Raw genomic sequence first — 23,892 nt, forward strand, 5'->3', positions numbered from 1 at the left:
CGATTGGGAGACGACCCTTTTAGACTGTGAGCCCACCTTTTAGACTGTGAGCCCACTGTTGGGTAGGGACTGTCTCTATATGTTACCAACTTGTACTTCCCAAGCACTTAGTACAGTGCTCTGCACACAGTAAGTGCTCAATAAATATGATTGATGATGACCCACAGGGGACTCACAGTGTAGCAGAGGAAAGACTCACGTGCACACACCACACACATGCACAGTCACACACGAACAGGAACGCCACTCACAGAATCCCATTTGCTTCCCCTTTTGGACTCCCTCCGTGATCTTCTTTTTCTTTTTTAAATTTTCCAACAGGAGATGGCATCCCCAAGGAAAGCAGTCCCTTCATTCACAGTCCTGAGATGGAGAGAGAAAATATCTACGAAGGGAAGAACATGGCTCTCTTTGAGGTAATGGGGTCTTTAAAACAAACCTCCCTTTGTGGGCTGTGTATAGTAGAATCGAAAATCCTGTTAGAAATAGAGGGAAGGAAGGTGAGCCTTAAGCATAAACAACCCACACCCCCCTTAGCGAAGGTGTTTCCACATTTGAGGTTGATTTAGAAGCATGTACCATTAAAAACCATAGCCAGTCAATTAATTAGTGGTGTTTATTAAGCGCTTATTGTGTAGAGCACTGTACTGAGTGCTTGAGAGAGTATAATACAATAGAGGTGGCTGACATGAAACCTGCCATCAAGGTGCTGACAATCTAGTGTGGGGGGGGCAACAAATAATAGTAATAATAGTGTTGGGCATTTCTTAAGCGCTTACTATATGCCAGGCACTAAACAATAGAATCAACTGCAAGTAAGGGAAGCAGCAGAGTGATGCCTATACAAACAGTGAATTGTAAATATTTTCTCTAATCTATTGTTAGAGCGAAAGTTAAAACAATCTAGAAAATGGCCAACTTCCTTGGTGGTAATGGCATATTAGATTAGAGAGGCAGGTGGGGCTTTATACTGAGAAGAAATGCTAGAGATTCAGAAAATGCGATGGACCGGATTTGCCTCCATCTAATATAGTCGCCTTCCATGTCACGGTCAGTTGAGGATTTAAGGCTTAAGGCATATTGATTTTGAAAAGTGCTTCTTTCCTAAGCCTGGGGAGTTTGGGAATTAGATATTTCTAATTCTAATTGAATTAGAATTTTCAAGGGCTGGGAACATATTTTTACTCTACGCCCCACAACATCCCACTGTGGGCAGGAATGTGTCAGTTGTTATATTGTCCTCTCCGCAGCGCTTAGGACAGTGCTTTGCACACAGTAACCACTCAATAAATTTTATCAAATGAACTGTGCAGGGAGATGGAGCAGAAAAGGCTTCAGACCATTCTGGGGATTGAAAGATGGTGCCTAAACCATTGTAGGATCCTTCCTTAATCAATCGTATTTATTGAGCGCTTACTGTGTCCTTAACATCATTACTGAGGCAGACTTCCTCTCCCTCTTAAACAATTGCTGCCATCCCATCTTGCTGTATTTGACGGATCCCCTTGTCATTTATCATGCTGGGTTTTTAAATTTTTTTGGTATTTGTTAAGCACTTACTATGTGCCAGGCAGTGTTCTAAGCGCTGGGGTAGATACAGACTAACCAGGTTGGACACAGTCCATGTCCTACGTGGAGCTCATAATCTTAATCCCCTTTTTACAGAAGCAACATGGCTCAGTGGAAAGAGCCCGGGCTTTGGAGTCAGAGGTCATGGGTTCAAATGCCGGCTCCGCCGCTAGTCAGCTGTGTGACTTTGGGCAAGTCACTTAACTTCTCTGTGCCTCAGTTACCTCATCTGTAAAATGGGGATTAGGACTGTGAGCTCCCCGTGGGGCAACCTGATCACCTGGTAACCTCCCCAGTGCTTAGAACAGTGCTTTGCACATAGTAAGCGCTTAATAAATGCCATTATTATTATTATTATTATTATGCGATAACTGAGGCACAGAGAAGAAAAATGACTTGCCCCAGGTCACCCAGCAGACAAGTGGCAGAGCCAGGATTGGAACCCAGTTCCTAGGCCACGCTGCTTATCAATCAATCAGTTGTGTTTATTGCGCTCTTTACTGTGTGCAGAGTACTGAACTAAGCGCTTAGGAGGGTAGAATATAACGGGCACATTCCCTGCCCACAGCGAGCTTACGGTCTAGAGGACAAGCTGGTATTCCTGGGATCTCTGAATCAGGCCAGTCTGAGCTCAGTCACTTGCCAACACCCCACACATTTGAATAAAAATAAATAATGATGGCATTTGTTAAGCGCTTACTATGTGCGAGGCACTGTTCTAACGCTGTGGGGGATACAAGCTGATCAGGTTGTCCCACATGGGGCTCACAGTTTTAATCACCATTTTACAGATGAGGTAACTGAGTCCCAGAGAAGTGAAGTGACTTGCCCAGAGTCACAGAGCTGCCAAGTGGCGGAGCTGGGATTAGAACCCATGACCTCTGAGCCCAAGCCTGGGCTCTTTCCACTGAGCCACGCCGTGCATTTGTGCACTGTTGGGTAGGCGCGGGAGCAAGCGGGTCTGTCTCATCCAACTTGTCAGAATTCCACTGAGTATGACACTGCCATCATCAGCGGCTCCCCCTTTTAGACTGTGAGCCCACTGTTGGGTAGGGACTGTCTCTATATGTTGCCAACTTGTACTTCCCAAGCCCTTAGTACAGTGTTCTGCACACAGTAAGCGCTCAATAAATACGATTGATGATGATGATGGTAGCAGCAGTACCTATCAAGCATCCATCGCAAGCTCCTAGGCATCTGGGAATGGAGCAAAAGAAAATCCTTACCCTCACAGAGTTTACAACCTACCGAACAGACCAGCAATCAGTCAATCAATCAGTCGTATTTATTGAGCGCTTACTGTGTGCAGAGCACTGTACTAAGCTCTTGGGAAGTACAAGTTGGCAACATATAGAGACACTCCCTACCCAACAGTGGGCTCACAGTCTAGACATAAATGGATGAATATACCCTTGTTAAATGGCCTTGATTGTAGATGTACGCTTGCTATGGATTTTTCACTTGTGTCCATCTTTACTGACTGCCTTGGGTCTCCCAGGGTGAGGAAGAATTTAGGGTAAGTGAAGAAAACAAAGCACTCCACCTTGGTGGTTAAATCAATCATCAATCAATCAATCGTATTTATTGAGCGCTTACTGTGTGCAGAGCACTGTACTAAGCGCTTGGGAAGTACAAGTTGGCAACATATAGACTGTGAGCCCACTGTTGGGTAGGGACTGTCTCTATGTGTTGCCAATTTGTACTTCCCAAGCGCTTAGTACAGTGTTCTGCACATAGTAAGCGCTCAATAAATACGATTGATTGATTGATTGTTATAGAGACGGTGCCTACCCAACAGTGGGCTCACAGTCTAAAAGGGAGAGACAGAGAATAAAACCAAACATACTAACAAAATAAAATAAATAGAATAGATATGTACAAGTAAAATAAATAGAGTAATAAATATGTACAAACATATATACATATATACAGGTGCTGTGGGGAAGGGAAGGAGGTAGGATGGGGGGGATGGAGAGGGGGACGAGGGGGAGAGGAAGGAAGGGGCTCAGTCTGGGAAGGCCTCCTGGAGGAGGTGAGCAGGCAGGCAGGGTGAAAATTAGGTGTGGGCCGCTCAATTTAGGTGCCCATTTGCAAGGTGGTAATAAGGTCATCCAGGGCCACTGCAAAGCGTGCAGAATGTTATCGACTGGATGGCATTCCTTGCTTACTGTCGTGAGCATCTCTCAATGTGCCAACAGGAAGAAATGGATAGCAACCCGATGGTATCATCTCTTCTTAACAAACTCGCCAATTACACCAACCTAAGCCAGGGAGTGGTTGAGCACGAGGAAGATGAAGACAGCAAACGAAAAGAAATTAAGGTATGTACAGTGATCCTCCACATGTTTTTTGGCATTGCTTTTAGACTTCTTCTTCGAAACGCTCACCGTGTGCCGGATAGCATTCTAAGCGTCGGGGTAGATACAAGGTAATCAGGTTGAACACAGCCCCAGATGGGGCTCACGGTCGTAATCCCCATATTCCAGATGAGGTAACTGAGGCCCAGAGAAGTAAAGTGACTTGCCCGAGGTCACACAGCAGACATGTGACGGAGCTGTGACTAGAACCCAGGTCCACTCTGCCCTGCCCATTCTGGGACAGGCCCACCCCCTCTCTTCCCACGTTGGGGAGGAGAAATCGAGTTCTTTGAAAGTACCTTTGGGATTGGGAGGAGACTGTGGGTTGCCTACCGATAGCTTGCAAATCTTGCGCAGGGCTAAAGACAGAGGACCGCAAGATAGGCCAGGCGAATTTTAATAGGCGAGGACAATAAAGTCCACATAGATAGCTTGCAAATCTTGCTCAGGGCTAAAGACAGAGGACCGCAAGATAGGCCAGGCGAATTTTAATAGGTGAGGACAATAAAGTCCACATAAAAGATGTGAATGACGGGTCTGAAGTGACCCATTTCTAGTAGAAGGTTGAAGCCATGTGAGGCTCTGCTGAATGTTAGGATTCAGTTCCACTCGGGTAGTTGTTTAAAGAGGATATCAAGAGTGGCATAGCGTGGGTAGAGCCTCGGAGTCAGAAGGTCATGGGTTCTAATCCCAGCTCTGCCACTTTCATTCATTAATTCATTCCATCGTATTTATTGAGCGCTTACTGTGTGCAGAGCACTGTACTAAGCGCTTGGGAAGTACAAGTTGGCAACGTATAGAGACGGTCCCCACCCAACAGCGGGATCACAGTCTAGAAGGGGGAGACAGACAACAAAACAAAACATATTAACAGAATAAAATAAATAGAATAGTAAATATGTACAAGTAAAATAGAGTAATAAAATGTACAAACATATGTCCAGGTGCTGTGGGGAGGGGAAGGAGGTAAGGCTGTGGGGGTGGGGAGAGGAAGGATGGTGCTCAGTCTGATGTGTGACCTTGGGCAAATCACTTCACTTCTCTGAACCTCCGTTACCTCATCTGGAAAATGGGGAGTAAGACTGTGAGCCCCACACAAGACAGGGACTGTGTCCAATCCGATTAACTTGTATCTCTACCCCAGATTGAAATTCAGGGCGTGGCACATAATAAGAGCTTAACAAATTCAGTTGTTTTAAAAAATGGTCTGACTCCCAGGATTCTTTTGCTTTCTATCACACAGCTCATTATGGCCTGTTTATCATGTATTTACCTCGATACTTAGTACAGTGTATCTTCCTCAGTACTTAGTACAGTGCTTGGCACATAGTAAAAAAAATACCATAATTATTATGCCTTAAGGGGACTGGGATAACACCGGGAACCTTCAACTTCCAGATCCGTGTACTTGTTTGGCACTTCGGGAAGTTGATAAAGGTCGCATTTTTCCACCTCTAACAACTCAGAAATAGCAGCCTAAAGGGCCTTAGCTGCTCACAGCTGTCTGTGAGGTTTCTGATGTGAAAACTGGGGCAGGATTTCATCCTTTCAAAGTCAGAGTAAGGGAAACAAATTAGAATGCCAGTGAGGCGGCAGAGGAGGGGAAGGAGGGCGGAAGGGACATGGAGTTTGGAAAGCAGGTATGAATGTTGGATTCTGCCTCTGGCAATCTGGAAATTGAACATTTACATGATTGACCCAGTGACTTCCTGTAGAGGAGAAATCACACAAAAAAGATGCTCCAGGTTTAGAGAAGCAGCTTGGCTTAGTGGATAGAGAACGGGCCAGGGATTCAGAAGAGAAACAGCGTGGCTCAGTGAAAAGAGCCCGGGCTTTGGAGTCAGAGGTCACGGGTTCAAATCCCAGCTCCGCCGATTGTCAGCTGTGTGATTTTGGGCAAGTCACTTCACTTCTCTGTGCCTCAGTTACCTCATCTGTAAAATGGGGATTAAGACTGTGAGCCCCCCATGGGACAACCTGATCACCTTGTAACTTCCCTAGTGCTTAGAACAGTGCTTTGCACATAATAAGAGTTTAATAAATGCCAGTATTATTATTATAAGGACTTGGGTTCTAATGCCGACTCTACTACTTGTCTGCTGTGTGATCTTGGACAAGTCACCTCACTTCTGTGCCTCAGATACCTCATCTGTAAAATGGGAATTAAGGCTGTGAGCCCCATGTGGGACTGGGACAATGCCCAACCTGATTAGTTTGCATCTACCCCAGTGCTTAGTACAGTACCTGACACAGAGTAAGCGCTTAACAAAATATCACAGTTATTATTATCTCATGGGAGATACTGAAGACTTGTTAATAATAATGATGGTATTTGTTAAGCGCTTACTGTGCCAAGCACTGTTCAAAGTGCTGGGGTAGATACAAGGTAATGGGGTTGTCCCACGTGGAGCTCACTGACTTAATCCCCATTTTACAGATGAGGTAACTGAGGCACAGAGAAGTTAAGTGACTTGCCCAAAGTCACACACCTGATGAGTGGTGGAGGCAGAACTAGAACCCATGACCTCTGACTTCCAAGCTCAGGCTCTTGCCACTAAGCCATGCTACTGGAACCGCCATGGCTGAAACGTGAATGCCTACAGCGAGCTTCATTTCTCCCCGTCAAAAAGCAAAAATCTCAACGAGAGGGAGTGCGGGGACAAACGTTGTTGAATTTAAGAGTTAGAGGATAGATCTGTTTGATCTCATTCGGGAAGATGCTACGTCTTTTCTTAGTTCTTAAATTCACAGCAACTCGGAGGCGAGGTCCACAGCAAGGTCAGGAGAAGGGCCGAGCAGGAAAAGAGAAGCAAAAGACAATATTAAAACGGTCCTCAGGAAATGAGGACCGAAGGAGGCTGAGGTTCGGACATTCCCCACGTATCTTCTGGATATCCCCTGGCTAGAAAGTTTGTTTCTAGCTGCCTCTCCATCTTTCTCAGTCTCCGCCCCGTCCGTTTTCAGATCCCGGCCAGCCGGGCTCCAGGGCTGCGTTCAGTGTGGAATTGTGTCTCTTCCAGGCTCCACGGATGGGGACTTTCATCGGCGTCTACCTGCCTTGCCTGCAGAACATCCTCGGCGTGATTCTCTTTCTGCGCTTGACGTGGATCGTGGGCGCATCCGGAATCCTCGAATCTTTCATCATCGTGTTCATCTGTTGTTCTTGCGTGAGTCGATCGCCGTCTTTCTGTCCGGGTGTACAGCGAGGATGGGGCTGGGAGGGTGGCTCTGCGGTGCGGCAAGACGCGCCTGGGTGAATGTAGCGTGTGATTGCTTACGACAGACGCCTTTTATGGCAAGTTCAATCAGTCGTATTGACTGAGCGCTTACCGCGTGCAGAGCACTTTACTAAGTGCTTGGGAGAGTACAATATAACACTGAAGAGACACATTCTCCGCTCACAATCTTATGGTCTAGAGGACGAGGTCTTTGAAACGAGCGTGTTTTTGAGAAGCCAACTTCCCACCAGGTGAGCTGGCTTGGAGTCAGGTTTTGGGGGGTAACAATTATCTGTAATAATAAAAATTTTATGTGCCAGGCACTGTACTAAGGTACATACAAGGTAATCAGGTAGGACCCACAATCCCTGTCCTCCATCTGTAGTCTGAGGAAGAGAGAACGGGTAATTTATCCCCATCCCTCTACACTGTAAGCTTGGTGTGGGCAGGGAACTTGTCTACGCCCTACCTCCTTCCCCTCCCCACAGCACCTGTATATATGTTTGTACATATTTATTACTCTATTTATTTTACTTGTACGTATTTGCTATTCTATTTATTTTATTTTGTTAGTATGTTTTGTTGTCTGTCTCCCCCTTCTAGACTGTGAGCCCGCCATTGGGTAGGGACTGTCTCTATATGTTGCCACCTTGTACTTTCCAAGCGCTTAGTACAGTGCTCTGCACACAGTAAGCACTCAATAAATGCGATTGAGTGGATGAATGAATGAATTCTGTTGTAATGTACTCTCCCAGGTGCTTAGTACAGTGCTCTGCACCTAGTAAGTGCTCAATAAATACACTGATTGATCATACCGATGAGGAAACTGAGGTGTGGCTCTCCTTCAGGAGACCTTCCCCAATTTAAGCCCTCCTTTTCCTGATTTGTTCTCCCTTCTGCATCGTGTATTACTATCATCATTATTATTAATAATAATTATGGTATTAAGCACTTACTATGTGCCAAGCATTGTTCGAAGTGCTGGGGTACAGGTACAGGTAATCAGGTTGTCCCATGTGGGGCTCACACTTTTAATCCCCATTTGACAGATGAGGTAACTGAGGCCCAGTGAAGTGAGTTGCCCAAGGTCACACAACAGACAAGTGGCGGAGGTGGGATTAGAACTCATGTCCTCTGACTCCCAAGCCCCTGCTCTTTCCACTAAGCCACATTGCTTCTATTCATTTGGATCTATCCCCTTTGGGCACAACGGATGTCCCTCACCCTCATCCCCCACAGAATTTATGTCCATATCTGTAATTTATTTATATTAATGTCTGTCTTCCCCTCTAGACTGTAAGCTGTATTTTATTCTCCCAAGAGCTTAGTATCGTGCTCTGCACACAGAAAGTGCTCAATAAATACCACTGATTGATTGATTTGGAAAAGTTAAGTGCGCTGGACAAGGACACTCAGTCGGCAAAGACGGGGATGGGATTACAGCTCAGATCTCCCTGCTGCTGATGCCATACTCTCTCCAATAGGCTGTGGTAGTGGCATATTGAAATCCCCTCCCAGCTCACAAGCAATCCTCCCAAACTCTATTTTAGGGGTCTTTGTTTGGATTTCCTGGCAAACACTCAGCAAAGATGAATTTCCAAATTTAGATCATTCATTCATGCATTCAATCGTATTTATTGGGCGCTTACTGTGTGCAGAGCACTGTTTTAAGCACTTAGATCAACTTGTCCTTAATGAAGCACCCTTGAAACACAAAGAGGGAGAAAAGCAGGAATCATAATGGCAGGATTACCAACTCCAGGAATCGAGGGAGACGGGATGAAACCTGACCTTAATGTGTGGAAATGACCAAAGATGTTTGTTCATATGAAACCGAAAGCCCCTCTTGCGGTTTCTCTGGCAGACAGGTGGTTCGGTAGGGGTTTATAAAGAACCGTCCATGCTCTGGTTGGTGTCAGAAGGGAAATAAGATTTTCAGCAAGTCACTCTGAGGCTTCCAGAGGGCTCAGGCAGAATCTGGACAGAGGTCGTGGGTTCTAATCCCAGCCCTGTCACTTGTCAGCTGTGTGACTTTGGGCCTAGAAGTCAATCAATCTGTCCATCAGTGGTATTTATTGAGCACGTACTGTGTGCGGAGCACCGCAGTAATAATAATAATAATGATCGCATTTATTAAAGCGCTTACTATGTGCAAAGCACTGTTCTAAGTGCTGGGGAGGTTACAAGGTGATCAGGTTGTCCCACGGGGGGCTCACAGTCTTAATCCCCATTTTACAGATGAGGTAACTGAGGCCCAGAGAAGTTAAGTGACTTACCCAAAGTCACACAGCTGGCTATTGGCAGAGCCGGGATTTGAACCCATGACCTCTGACTCCAAAACCCGGGCTGTTTCCACTGAGCCACGCTGCTTCTCTGTAGCCACACTGCTTCTCAGTAAGCACTTGGGAGAGTACAATGCAACGTTCCCCGACCACTAGGATCTGGGTATTATTCAGTGAAAAAGTTCTTATCCAGGATAATTAGGTGATCAATATTCCACCACCCCCGGGATACTTCTCTGTAGCCTAGTGACAAGAGTGGTCTTGGGAGTCAGAGGACGTGGGTTCTAATCTCAACTCTGCTACTTGTCTGCTGTGTGACCTTATCATTCATTCATTCATTCAATCATTTATTGAGCGCTTACTGTGTGCAGAGCACTGTACTAAGCGCTTGGGAAGTACAAGTCGGCAACTTATAGAGACGGTCCCTCCCCAACAACGGGCTCACAGTCTAGATGGGGGAGACAGACAACAAAACAAAACATGTGGACAGGTGTCAAGTTGTCAGAGTAAATAGAATTATAGCTCAATGCACATCATTAACAAAATATATAGAATAGTGAATATGTACAAATAAAATAAACAGAGTAATCTGTACAGACATATATACAGGTGCTGAAGGGAGGGGAAAGGAGGTAGGGCAGGGGGGATGGGGACCTTGGGCAAGTCACTTCGCTTCTCAGTGCCTCAGTGACCTCATCTGTAAAATGGAGCTTAAGACTGTGAGCCCCACGTGGGACAACCTGATTACCTTGTATCTACCCCAGCATTTAGAACAGTGCTTGGCACATAGTTAGGGCTTAACAAATATCATAATAATAATAATTATTCTCTGGCACTGGGAAGATTTGGTATGCTAAAAGCCATTTACTCGCTTTCCATTGTACTTTTTTTTAACCAGACAATGCTGACCGCCATATCGATGAGTGCAATAGCCACCAATGGTGTTGTTCCAGGTACTGTACTGATCACTGTGGGGGCTAATACATTTACAGATAAATTTTCTATTGTTCGCAGCCACTCTCAGTTACTCCGGGGGGTATCTTCAGTGCTTAGCGCACAGTGTAAGCGCTTAACAAATACCATCACCAGCTCCTCACCTACTTACTGTTTCACTCCAAGCCCAAATTTCATAGTGATTTGTCACTTTGTGCACGTAGCATTTCTGAATCAATCTCAACTGTATTTATTAAGTGCTTATTCTGTGTAGAGCCCTTGAGAGAACGGTAGAGTTAAGAGGTATCTTTTCTGCCTTCTTGTTACAATCTTGTTGGGGAGAGACAGACTCCCATGTTGTCCCATGTGGGGCTCACACTCTTGTCACATGGTTGTCCCATGTGGGGCTCACACTCTTAATCCCCATTTTACAGATGAGATAACTGAGGCCCAGAGAAGTTAAGTGACTTGCCCAAAGTCACACAGCTGACAAGTGGTGGAGCCGGGATTAGAACCCATGACCTCTGGCTCCCAAGCCCGTGCTCTTGCCACTAGGCCAGACACCAGTCACTCAATCATATTTAATAGTAAAATAATAATAATCATGGTATTTAAGTGCTTACTCTATGCCAGGCACTGTACTAAGCACCAGGGTGGATATAAGCAAATGGGGTTGGATACAGTCCATGTCCCACACGTGGCTCATGCTTACTGTGTGCAGAACTCTGTACTAAGCCCTTGGGAGAGCCCAATAAAACAGTATAACAGACAGATTCCCTTCCCATAACGAATTTACAGTTTAGGAACTTATAAGAAAGTTAAGTCTAAACTTTGTGCCACGCAGGCACACATACTGGTGGAAGTCCACTCACATAAATGTGGGAATTTTCATTTAAAAACATCTAAAACTCATGTGTTTTACCGTTGCAATTTGTAGACCCAACTGTTGATGCAAACAAATGCCCCCTCTGCCCCACATAAGCCGTTGGAATTTTTCTTTACAACGTCACAGTTTTCTTTAAAATTGTGCACTGGCTCTTGACCATTGCATTCTGCCCTTCTTCATGGATAATAATAATAATAATAATGATGGTATTTGTTAAGCGCTTACTAAGTGCCAAGCATTGTTCTAAACGCTGGAATAGATACAAGGTAATCAGTTTGGACACGGTCCCTGTCCCACATGGCGCTCGCAGTCTTAATCCCCTTTTTACAGATGAGGGAACTGAGGCACAGAGAAGTGACTTGTCTAAGGCCCCAAAGCAGACCAGTTGGGGAGCCAGGATTAGACCCCAAGTCCTTCTGACTTCACTAGGCCATTCTGCTTCTCTGCCTTGGCTGTACCACCTTAGCAAGGGCGGGCTTAGCCGATGTCCTTCGTAAAATCCAGAAAGGCTGACTTGAGCATCTGACCTGACCATCTTTAATTCCGACAGCCGGAGGCTCCTACTATATGATCTCCAGGTCTCTGGGTCCGGAGTTTGGAGGAGCCGTGGGGCTCTGTTTCTACCTCGGCACGACCTTTGCGGGGGCCATGTACATCCTGGGGACCATCGAGATCCTGTTGGTAAGTTTCTTTCATGATTTCCCTTTTTACACAAAGGAAGCCTCTATTCCCTCCTCAGGGACCATGGTGCGGGCTCTTTCCAAGTGGAATCAGTGGTTTGAAGGTTGCTCTTAAAACTAAGATAAGGATGATGGAATGGATTCCTAAATTTCAGCTTAACAGGATCCAAGTATAAAACAAGAGAAATTCTGCTGAGGGCTCCAGAGGGGCTGGCTTGCACGAAATCCACCTCAGGCCTCCTCTAGTTAGCACTGAGCTTGCTAGTCAATCAATCAGTTGTATTTATTGAGTGTTTACTTTGTGCAGGGCAGTGTACTAAGCACTCGGGCGAGTACAACACAACAATATAACACACATTCCCTGCCCTTAACAAGCTTACAGTCTAGAGGGACACCAGCATACATCCTTGCCTCCCCTAAGGTCCCTTCTGAGGGCTATAAAACCCAGCCCTCAGGCAAAAATTGAACAATTTACAGTCAGGTGTATTCACTGAGTGTTTACTGTGTGCAGAGCTCTGTACTAAGTGCGTGAAAGAGTACAAAAGAACAAATAACGGACACATTCTCTGCCCACAAGGAGCTTACATTCTAGAGGGGAGACAGATGCTAGTATAAATAAATGACATATATGGACATAAGTGCTACGGTGCTCGGAGAAGGGATCATCATCATCATCATCAATCATATTTATTGAGCGCTTACTATGTGCAGAGCACTGTACTAAGCGCTTGGGAAGTACAAATTGGCAACATATAGAGATAGTCCCTACCCAACAGTGGGCTCAAAGTCTAAAAGGGGGAGACAGAGAACAAAACCAAACATACTAACAAAATAAAATAAATAGAATAGATATGTACAAGTAAAATAAATAAATAAATAGAGTAATAAATATGTACAAACATATATACATATATACAGGTGCTGTGGGGAAGGGAAGGAGGTAAGATGTGGGGGATGGAGGGGGGACGAGGGGGAGAGGAAGGAAGGAGCTCAGTCTGGGAAGGCCTCCTGGAGGAGGTGAGCTCTCAGCAGGGCCTTGAAGGGAGGAAGAGAGCTAGGGATGAATAAAGGGAGCAACCAGGGGGACACAGAAGGGAGTGGAAGAAAAGGAAACGGGGACTTATTTAGGGAAGGTCTCTTGAGGGAGATGTGGCTTCAGTAAGGCTTTGAATGGGAGGAGAGCAGTTGTCTGTCACATGTGAAGAGAGAGGGCCAAAATGTGGCCAAAAGGTCAGTGGCATTTTCCCCTTGAATTGTGAGGACCTTTAGGGCTACTAAACCTTTTCATGCCCCAAGAGTCTAGTAGACGCCCTGCTACCGGTAGAATTTAGTCAGTGATGGGGGTGAGGAGGAAATGGGTTTGCCACCCATTAAGACTTCAGGCAATGATGTACTCCATATTCCTGGAATCCAGTTTGAAGCAGATCCATGCCTCTTCCCTGGGGATCTATACTAGATTGGTCAGCTTTCGTCTTCAAACCCCCAGAAACAGCAGACAGTGAGCAGTGTCAGTCCAGCGCTTAGGACATTGCCTGGCACAAAGTAAGCACTTAACAATAATAATAATATTATATTCAGCCCAGTGTTAATAATAATAACGGTATTTATTAAGCGCTTACTATCTGCCAAGCACTGTTCTAAGTGGTGGGTTAGATACAAGGTAATCAGGTTGTCCCACATGGGGCTCACAGTCCTAATCCCCATTTGCAGGTGAGGGAACTGAGGCACAGAGAAGTGAAGTGACTCGCTCAAGATCCCACAGCAAACAAGTGGCGAAGCCAGGATTAGAATTGAGGTCCTTCTGAATCACAGGCCTGTGCTCTTTCCACTAAGCCACGCTGCTTCTCCTGTTCTACCTCGGTTTGACGTGGAAAAGGCAGAAAGGCTGTGTGAGAATACTTAGGTGGCACAGAAGTGCTGAAATAGCCTTTGAAGGGACTTTGATTTATTTTTTATGGTATTCATTAAGGGCTGAAGGTGAGTTGAATAACTGGTGCAAATCCAAGTACGAGGGCGAAAAAATAAAACTGGTCCTGTCTAGGAGTGTAAAGGATCGTCTAGCTTTTGCTTTCTCAGTGTCTGGGTCTCTGATAGTTGCCCTGTGGGTGACCTCTTTCCCATTCAGATGGAAGTTAATGGAATCAGATGTGGCAATTAGCACCACTAAAGTAGTCATATTTGACTCGAGATATTCCTAATCCAGGAGAATCGGTCAGTGCTGGAAGATCACTGTGAGCATGTTTTCAATCTCCAAGCCACCCTCTCTCCATCTACCCTGTTATTTATTTATTTATTTTTAATGGTATTTGTTAAGCGCTTACTATGTACAAAGCACTGTTCTAAGCTCTGGGAAGGTTACAAGGTGATCAGGTTGTCCCACGGGGGGGGCTCACAGTTTTAATCCCCATTTTACAGGTGACGTAACTGAGGCACAGAGAAGTTAAGTGACTTGCCCAAAGTCACACAATTCACTAGAGAAGATTGGAAGCATACAGTGCTCTGCACAGAGTAAGCGCTTAATAAATAGCACCGATTGATTGATTACCACAACAGACATCCTTCCTGCCTTGAGGAAGTCTGAATGGGCCTGGATTAGAGGCTGGAAGTGGACCCGGCCTGACCTCTACCCTTCGCTGACCAAGGAAAAACCAAGAGATGTATTAAAACGCCGTGTGGGCGCTTTCTAAAATAGCTGCTAATTAACTTAGCGACCCAGCCTCAGAAATCCAAACCCGATGTTCCGAGTTTGGAGATGCCGTTCTCGAAGCTGTTCGGGAGGCAGCTGCTGGCGAATCAGACTGAGTTCATTAATTATTCGAACTAAATATAACCCTGATGTGCAACTACTGAAAAACGCCCTCTCCCTCCCTCTTGTATATTCCTCCTGCTGTCCTTCTGCTGATTCCAGTAAAAAGCTGACAATCTGCCCCCTGGTTATCTCTGAACCAAAGCTCGGTTGGATAATCCATACCAAGTTTATATGATTGGACAGATTTGGACGTTCCCCGAAGCCCGGAGAGTCAAAGCCAATTTTACCTGTGTTCCACTCAGTTTTATGGGAAACTAAACCACCTCTGCCTGAGAAAGTCAGACTCACCTCCCTTTTCTTTTCACTATCAAGCCCTAGAACCCATGGGGTCTAGTTTTCCATCCCTTAGGAAGACACATTGTGCTTCTCAGGGAAAATCAGGAGCAGAGCCCCACCTATCTGCTTTGGAAAAGAAGTCGAGTCGACATTGGCAGAATTTGACCTGTTTCTGGCTCTGAAGGACAGGCGTGTTCAAACTGAAACCTGAGAGGAAGCTGAGCTGTCATGTTGCGTTCAGGCTATAGACTATTAGCTCCTTTTGGTCAGGGAATGTCTATTATATTGTTATATTGTACTCTCCCAGGTGCTCAGTACAGTGCTCAGTAGCCATTCATTCATTCAATCGTATTTATTGAGGGCAGAGCACTGTACTAAGCGCTTGGGAAGTACAAGTTGGCAACATCTAGAGACAGTCCCTACCCAACAGCGGGCTCACAGTCTGGAAGGGGGAGACAGACAACAAAACAAAACATATTAACAAAATAAAATAAATGGAATAGTAAATATGTACAAGTAAAATAAATAGAGTAATAAATATGTACAAACATATATACAGGTGCTGTGGGGAGGGGAAGGAGGGGGAGAGGAAGGAGGAGGCTCAGTCTGGGGCTCAGTAAATATGACTGATTGACTTTCCAGTCACCAGAATCTATCCAGAGGGAAGATTTCTAAAAACGAAGCCCGGACCAAGATGTGTGACCACGGGCAAGTCACATCACTTCCTCTGTGCCTCAGTTCCCTCATCTGAAAAATGGGATTCAATACCTGTATTGTTCTTTTAAGGTATTTGTTAAGCACTTACTATGTGCCAGGCACTCTACTAAGTGCTCGGGTAGGTTCAAGGTTGTCAGGCTGGACATAGTCCCTGTCCTGAAGGAGGCTCACAGTCTTAATACCCATTGCTGAAATGAGGTAACTGAGGAACAGAGCAGTGACTTGCCCAAGGCCTCACAGTACGCAAGCGGCGGATCTAGGATTAGAACCCAAGTCCTCTGACTCCTAGGCCTGTATTCTTTCCTCTGGGCCACACTGTTTCTCATTATTTGCCCTTACGTGGTTTGTGTTGGTCCATTCAACATCCCTAACTTACCTCCATTAACCCAACCCATCAATCGATGGTATTTATTAAACACTTACCATATGCAGAACACTCTACTAAGCACTTGGGAGGGTTCAGTACTACAGAGTTGGTAGACATGTTCCCTTCGCACAGTAAGCTTACACTGTGAAAGAAGAGACATATATTAATATTAATAAACTATTTATAATATAGAATTTATAGATATGTGCTGTGGGGCTTAGGGTGAGGCAAATACCCAAAGGTGACAGATCCAAGCGCCTAGGTGATGCAGAAGGGAGAGGGAGTCAGGGAAATGAGCGATTAAACAGGGAAGGAATCTTGGAGGAGGTGACACGTTAATAAGGCTTTGAAGGGTGGGAATGTGGGGTCTGGTGTATATGGAGGGGGAAGGAAATCCCTCTTGGGCTTAAGCTAACACTTTTAGCCTGTGTACTTGCCTGAAAGAACAAGTCACTCTAAGAATTGCCACTAAAAGGGTAATGAATTGTTTTCTCTTGCTGACTTCAAACGAGTGACTGTAGCGTGACATCAGTTTGTTAGGGTTGGTGATCTTCCTATAATTTTTTTTTTTTTTGTGCCAAGCACCGTACTAATTGCTGGGGTAGATACAAGCTGACCAGGTTGGACACAATCCGTGTCCCGCATGAGATTCACAGCCTTCATCCCCATTACACCTGTATATATGTAAATATGTTTGTACATATTTATTACTCTATTTATTTTACTTGTATCTATCTATTCTATTTATTTTATTTTGTTAGTATGTTTGGTTTTGTTCTCTGTCTCCCCCTTCTAGACTGTGAGCCCACTGTTGGGTAGGGACTGTCTCTATATGTTGCCAGTTTGTACTTCCCAAGCGCTTAGTACAGTGCTCTGCACACAGTAAGCGCTCAATAAATACGACTGATTGATTGATTGATTATACAGATGAGGTAACGGAGGCCCAGAAAAGCGAAGCGACTTGCCCAAGCTCACAGCTGACAAGTTGCAGAGCTGGGATTAGAACCCAGGTCTTTCTGACTCCCATGCCCATGCTCTACCTATTCCACTGCTTCTGTAATCCAAGATAAAACTCCTTCCCTCTTCCCCGCTTCATCCCCATCTTTGGATTCCCAATCCTGCTGTCGGCGCAGCCTCTAGCACGGACAGATTAATGGTTCTGAAATAAATCAAATGTCAGTGTGGCTGTCATGCAGATTACTAGAAAATGGATAAAGCCCTAACGTGTTTGAGCTGGAGCTTTGCTAGGTCACAGACGGCTTAGGGCAAATTACGCTTCAGCCTCCTCCAACCTCTCAATCTGACCGGGGCGATTTGGAGCACACGTAAAATTATGGTGTCTTCGTAAATGAGATACCTAGGGTGAATCTACATCCCTTTCTCCTAAAGTTCATCCAACTACTTTTCCCAGCCTCATCCTCTCCCTCCCATCATCCGGCCACTCTCTCTGCAGCCAGGATAACTTGGAACATCTCCAGAGCTTGGCATTGGGCCTTAAAGGAGCTTACATCCGTCTTCCTTTTGATAAAGCCAGCTGCATTATTCCACGGTTTAACTGTTTTGGTTCCCTTTGTCCCTACCAATTGGTGGTGTTTATTGAGCACTTACTGTGTGCAGAGCGCTGTACCAAGCGCTTGGGAAAGCACAGTACAACAGAGTTGGTGGACAGTTTCCCTGCCCACTATGAGATTACAGTTTAGAGAGGGAGACCGACATGAGTGTGAATAAATGATTTATGGACATGAACATCAGTGTTATGGGGTTGAGGGTGGAGTGAATACCCAATGCCCAAAGGGAACCTGATTTCTCCCTTTCTAGATGGTAAGCTGTCTGTGGACAGGGAACATGTCTACCAACTGTGTTCAATTGCAGTCTCCCAAGTGTTTAGTACAGTGCTCTGCACACATTAAGCGCTCAGTAAATATGACTGATGGTCTTTGGACACATGACACGGTGAATATGCACCGCCCAGGCCTTATTTTTGCCTTTTCCTGCATTAGTTTACTAGGAAATTATCCCCTCCCTTCCCCCATATCTCCCTTCCTTCCGCTATTACCCCCTTGCCTTCTCTGCCTCTGTTCCTCCCTCCTTCCTTTTAGCACTCAGCTTCTCTTCCCCCCAAAGATGGAGGAGAGTTTGGCCATGTGGACAGTTTGTTTCTCTCTGACAGAGGTCTGGACAAAGCTTCTATCATCTTAAAAGCCTCCTAGCCTCTGCCTGACCCCTACATGTGAGGAGTGTATTCTTAGTATGGGAAACCATCCGTTGTCAGTGCCTCAGGGGCATGGTGGAGGAAGAGGAAGATGTTGCTTTGGCGGTAAAGGAGGGGCCGGACATAGCTGACCCCTGCAGCATGTCAGCAGGGGCCAACTCTTACGTGTCTATTGTATTCTAGTGGAGGGTCCCACCCGACAAATCTCTGCAAAACTCAGCGAGGAAAAAGTGAATTCATTCAATAACATTTCATTCAGTTATATTTATTGAGCGCTTATTGTGTGCACAGAACTGTACTAAGTGCTTGGGAGAGTACAGTACAACAATAAACGACACATTCCCAACGGAACGAATCCCTGGAGCTGTCAGCCTTTAGGCAGTGCTTGGGGAGGGGGAGATGGATGTGGTGTATGAGGATCCTGGACCTCTGCAGACCTGATCTAGTATTAACAAAAACCAAAAAAACAATGGCACTTGTTAAGTGCTTACCATGTGCCAGGAACTGTTCTGAGTGCTGAGGTAGATAGAAGTTTATCAGATTGGACGTTCATTAGTTAATCGATCTTTATATCAAAGTCAGATATCAGAGAGTCCAAGGGCTCGTAGAAGCTTAAAAAAATGGCTAATGGTTGATAATTTGGGAGCTGCACTTTAAGCACTTACTGTGTGCCAAGCACTTGTACTAAGCACTGGCGTAGATGCAAGATCATCAGGTTGGTCACAGTCTTAATCCCCATTTTCCAGTCCAGGTAACTGAGACACAGAGAAGCGAAGTGACTTGTCCAAGGTTACAAAACAGATAAGTGGCGAGGCTGGGATAAGAATTCAGTTCCTCTGACTCCCAGGCATGTGCTGTTTTCACTAGGCCACACTGCTTCAATACTGATTAATTCAGACCAGTGAGCTACATTTAGGCCACTAGGCAATGTGGGGGGAAAATAATGGTGCTTTGCTGGTAGACTTGGCAATTCTATTAAATGCTGCCCTATTATCAACTTCTATGAACCCCCTGAAAAATTTGTCTAAATAGAAACTTTTGACAAATGATCATTTTAAAGGATGTTACTCATGAAGTACTTTGGGTGAAAATATAGCCACATGCTTTATCATGCCATCTTGGTGATACTTTAGAAAAAGGAGACTCAATCTGCTAGCATTTGACAGCTGAAGAATCAAATTCACCCTCAGAGGCTGTCATTTTAAGAATCCTATATGGTGGTCTTGGGCTCAAAGGAGCATCCCCATGTTATTCTAACGGAAAAATGACCGTTCCCTCGTTTGTCTGATCTGCTTTCCTTTTGCAGACCTACATCTCTCCGAACGCTGCTATATTTAAATCGACTGATGTCAACGGAGAGAGCGAAGCCATGCTGAACAACATGAGAGTGTATGGGACGTGTACCATCGCTCTTATGGCCACCGTGGTTTTTGTTGGGGTCAAATATGTCAACAAGCTCGCCCTGGTCTTCCTTGCCTGTGTGATTCTGTCCATCCTGGCCATCTATGCTGGTGTCATCAAGTCGGCTTTTGACCCTCCGGACATCCAGTAAGGCCCTCTTCTCGTTTATGTGGCATTTCAGATTTTTGAATCAATCCCCATCCTACACTTTTGTTATTTAGGTTATTTGTTAAGTGCTTAGTGTGTACCAAACACCATTCTAAGTGCTGGGGTAAATTCAAGTTAATTGGACTGGATTCAGTCCCTGTTTTTTTAATCACAAAGAGACTGAGCCCACGATCTTATGGATTCCCTATAAATCAGGACTCTTACTGAATCTTGGCCAAATTTGTCCCATTTCAAAACACCCAAAATACATGCATTTTTAAAAATATGATTTCTGTTCACCTGAGCGAAGTGCGCAGGAGCTGAGAGGTGGTGTGTTGCTTCTTCTTTTCACCAGAGTCTGTCTCCTTGGGAACCACACGCTATCAAAGCGTAGCTTCGGCGACTGTGTGAAGTTTTCCACCAAAGACAATAAAACGGTGACAACACCTCTCTGGAACTTGTTCTGTAACAGCTCCTTGCCCAGTGCCACCTGCGATGAATACTTCACCTCAAATAACTTAACTGAAATTCGGGCAATTCCGGGGATTGCCAGTGGCGTCATACGAGGTGAGTTGAAAAACAAAACACCTGAAGTGTGTGTGTTTGTGTATGTGTGTGTGTGCGAGCCATAAATAAGATATTTAAATCCAGTCAATGAATCAGTGGTATTTATTGAGCGCTTATTCTGTGCAGAGCACAGCACTGTATTCCAGTAATGCAAAGGTATTTTTTTTTAATGGCATTTATTAAGCGCTTACTATGTGCAAAGCACTGTTCTAAGCGCTGGGGAGGTTACAAGGTGACCAGGTTGTCCCACGGGGGGGCTCACAGTCTTAACCCCCATTTTACAGATGAGGGAACTGAGGCACAGAGAAGTGAAGTGACTTGCCCAAAGTCACCCAGCTGACAAGTGGCGGAGCCGGGATTTGAACCCGTGACCTCTGACTCCAAAACCCGGGCTCTTTCCACTGAGCCACGCAGCTTGAAGGCATGGACTGGGGCTTTAATTTGTTTATGCATCCAAGTGCTTAGTGCAGTGCTCTGCACACAATAATAATAATAATAATAAAAGTATTTGTTAAGTAAGCCCTCTTTTCCCTCTCCCTTCTGTCACCCTGACTTGCTCCCTTTGTTCAGTTCCCCTGACCCTGCCCCACAGCACTTATGTACATATCTGTAATTTATTTATGTTAATGTCTGTCTCCCTCTCTAGACTGTAAGTTCGTGGGCAGGAAACTTGTCAGTTTATTGTTATATTGTATTCTCCCAGGCACTTAGTACAGTGCTCTGCACACAGTAAGCACTCAATAAATATGATTGAGTGAATGAATGAACGTGCCCAGTACTGTCCTTAGCACTGAGGTAGATACAAGGGAATCAGGTCAGACACAGTCCCTGTCCCAAATGGGGTTCACATTCTTAGCCCCCGTTTTCCAGATGAGGTAACTGAGGCTCAGAGAAGTGAATTGAGTTGCCCAAGGTCACGCAGCAGATAAGTGGCAGAGCTGGGATTAGAACTCAAGTCCTCTGACTCTTAGGCTCATGTGCTGTCCAGTAGGCCACACGCTTCTCAATGTGTCTCTATCAATAGTGTTTTGACTGTTACTGAGCTTGTTGAAATTTCCCAACAGATAACCTATGGAGCACTTACTTAGACAAGGGATCATTTATAGAAAGACAAGATTTGCCTTCAGTCTCCGGGTCTGAGGAGGTCCAGGCAAGCGGTCTCCCTTACGTGCTGACAGACATCATGACCTACTTCACCATGCTCGTAGGAATCTATTTTCCATCTGTAACAGGTAAGACTTTTGAATGGGAAAATAACCAGGCAGTTTCAGGGAGAGGAAAGACTCCACATTTGGTTGTTAAGTAATTATGGCATTTGCTAAGCGCTTACTTTGTGTCAGGCACTGTGCTAAGCGCTGGGGAGGATACAAGCAAATCAGGTTGGGGACAGTCCCTGTGCTCCGTGGGGCTCACGGTCTCAGTCCCCATTTTACAGATGAGGCAACTGAGAAGTGAAGTGACTTGCCTAAGGTCACCCAGCAGACAAGTGGTAGAGCCGGGATTAGAACCCATGACCTTCCGATTCCCAGGCCCATCCTCTATCCACTCCGCCATGCTGCGCCTCATGTTGAAGGTTGTTGATTGTTGAAGAATGAAGAGATTCACAAAAATAAGAGGCCGGTCTCCTCATCATCAACAGTGTTTATTGAGTGCTTACTGTGTGCGGAGCACTGTTCTAAGCACTTGGGAGAATTACAGTGCCACAGAGCTGGTAGGCATGTTCCCTGCCCACAACGAGCTTGCAGTCTAATGGTGATTTACCCACATTGTGATTCCTGAGGCTATTTGCCATAAGGATCATTTGGAAGTGACTAGGAAAAATGTCTCAAATTCATAAGCGCTTAGTACTGCGCTCTGCACACAGTAAGCGCTCAATAAATGCGATTGAATGAATTTTCCTTGCAATCATTTTTTCTTGAGGCAGGTAAGAAGCGTTTGATGTCTCAAAGATCTCAAGCTAAAGTGGTTGAAAATGTTCCCAGTATGCAGTAAAATTGAACAACAAAGCCAGTGGTTGGGTGTATCTGATCAGCTTTCATCATTTTTCAAGGCCTTAGGGAGGAAATAAATAGTTTTTCCATTAAGGTCTGTAAAAAGGACATTTTCCTGTTCTGTAATGTGAGAACACAAATGCAGAATGCATTCTGAAATGCCTTGCAGATAGAACATCTCAGCTGAGGCTTTTCAGAGCCTGACCAAGATAAATGCCACCTCTCCTCTGCACAGATCCACGTCATCAATCATCAATCATATTTATTGAGTGCTTACTATGTGCAGAGCACTGTACTAAGCGCTTGGGAAGTACAAATTGGCAGCATATAGAGACAGTCCCTACCCAACAGTGGGCTCACAGTCTTAAAGCGGGAGACAGAGAACAAAACCAAACATACTAACAAAATAAAATAAATAGAATAGATATGTACAAGTGAAATAAATAAATAAATAAATCCACACTTAGGATTCCTATAAAAGCAACATTCCCAGTGCCCAAACGCAGTGTCTCAAAGATCGAGATTTGACCCCAGCTCTAGGGGACTCAGAGCTAATAATAATAATGATGGCATTTATTAAGCGCTTACTATGTGCAAAGCACTGTTCTAAGCGCTGAGGAAGTTACAGGGTGATAAGGTTGTCCCACAGGGGGCTCAAAGTCTTAATCCTCATTTGACAGATGAGGTAACTGAGGCACAGAGACGTTGTGACTTGCCCAGAGTCACACAGCTGACAATTGGCAGAGCCGAGATTTGAACCGATGACCTCTGACTGCAAAGCCCGTGCTCTTTCCACTGAGCCAGGCTATTATGAGCGTTGTGTAGGTGTCCAGTCTACTCATCTTCAGGGATTTCTTCCCACAAGCCCTGCTGAAGAGGTCACCTTTGGGTGCGGCTCTGACTAACCGCCCTACACCTGAGGAGTGTGAGATCTGTCAGGGCTTCCTCTCATCCCTTTTAGACTGTGAGCCCACTGTTGGGTAGGGACTGTCTCTATATGTTGCCAACTTGTACTTCCCAAGCGCTTAGTACAGTGCTCTGCACGCAGTAAGCGCTCAATAACTACGATTGATGATGATGATGATCTCTCTGGCTGCTCCTTTGGAGACTTTCAAGCGCTTAGTACAGTGCTCTGCACGTAGTAAGCGCTCAATAAATACGATTGATGAAATACGATTGATGAGACTCTTTCAGTGCATCACACACTGCCCTGCCCACCGCAATCACTTAATAAATACTATTCCTACTGCTGCAATCATTTTCACTGTCTTTGGCGCATAACCTTTTTCATTCATTCAATCAGTTGCATTTATTGAGCGCTTACTGTGTGCAAATAATGATGGCATTTGTTAAGCACTTACTATGTGCAAAGCACTGTTCTAAGTACGGGGGGGGATACAAGGTGATCAGGTTGTCCCCTGTGGGGCTCACAGTCTTAATCCCCATTTTACAGATGAGGTAACTGAGGCACAGAAGCTGT

The 23,892-nt window shown here is 45.2% G+C and overlaps 1 protein-coding gene across 6 annotated transcripts in view; it reads left to right on the forward strand.

Annotated features, from left to right (window-relative positions):
* The window catches only part of SLC12A7 (solute carrier family 12 member 7), a 171,929-nt gene that overhangs the window by 104,538 nt on the left and 43,499 nt on the right, over positions 1-23,892 (forward strand). For all 6 annotated transcript variants that reach the window (XM_038770213.1, XM_038770207.1, XM_038770208.1 and 3 more), the window contains 8 exons: positions 322-416; positions 3,768-3,890; positions 6,947-7,093; positions 10,325-10,379; positions 11,796-11,926; positions 19,613-19,854; positions 20,210-20,421; positions 21,486-21,653. In XM_038770213.1, coding sequence (XP_038626141.1) covers positions 322-416; positions 3,768-3,890; positions 6,947-7,093; positions 10,325-10,379; positions 11,796-11,926; positions 19,613-19,854; positions 20,210-20,421; positions 21,486-21,653 — 1,173 coding nt within the window. The remainder of the gene's footprint in view (positions 1-321; positions 417-3,767; positions 3,891-6,946; positions 7,094-10,324; positions 10,380-11,795; positions 11,927-19,612; positions 19,855-20,209; positions 20,422-21,485; positions 21,654-23,892) is intronic.

Source organism: Tachyglossus aculeatus, chromosome X3, assembly GCF_015852505.1.
Source record: "Tachyglossus aculeatus isolate mTacAcu1 chromosome X3, mTacAcu1.pri, whole genome shotgun sequence".
NCBI lineage: Eukaryota > Metazoa > Chordata > Mammalia > Monotremata > Tachyglossidae > Tachyglossus > Tachyglossus aculeatus.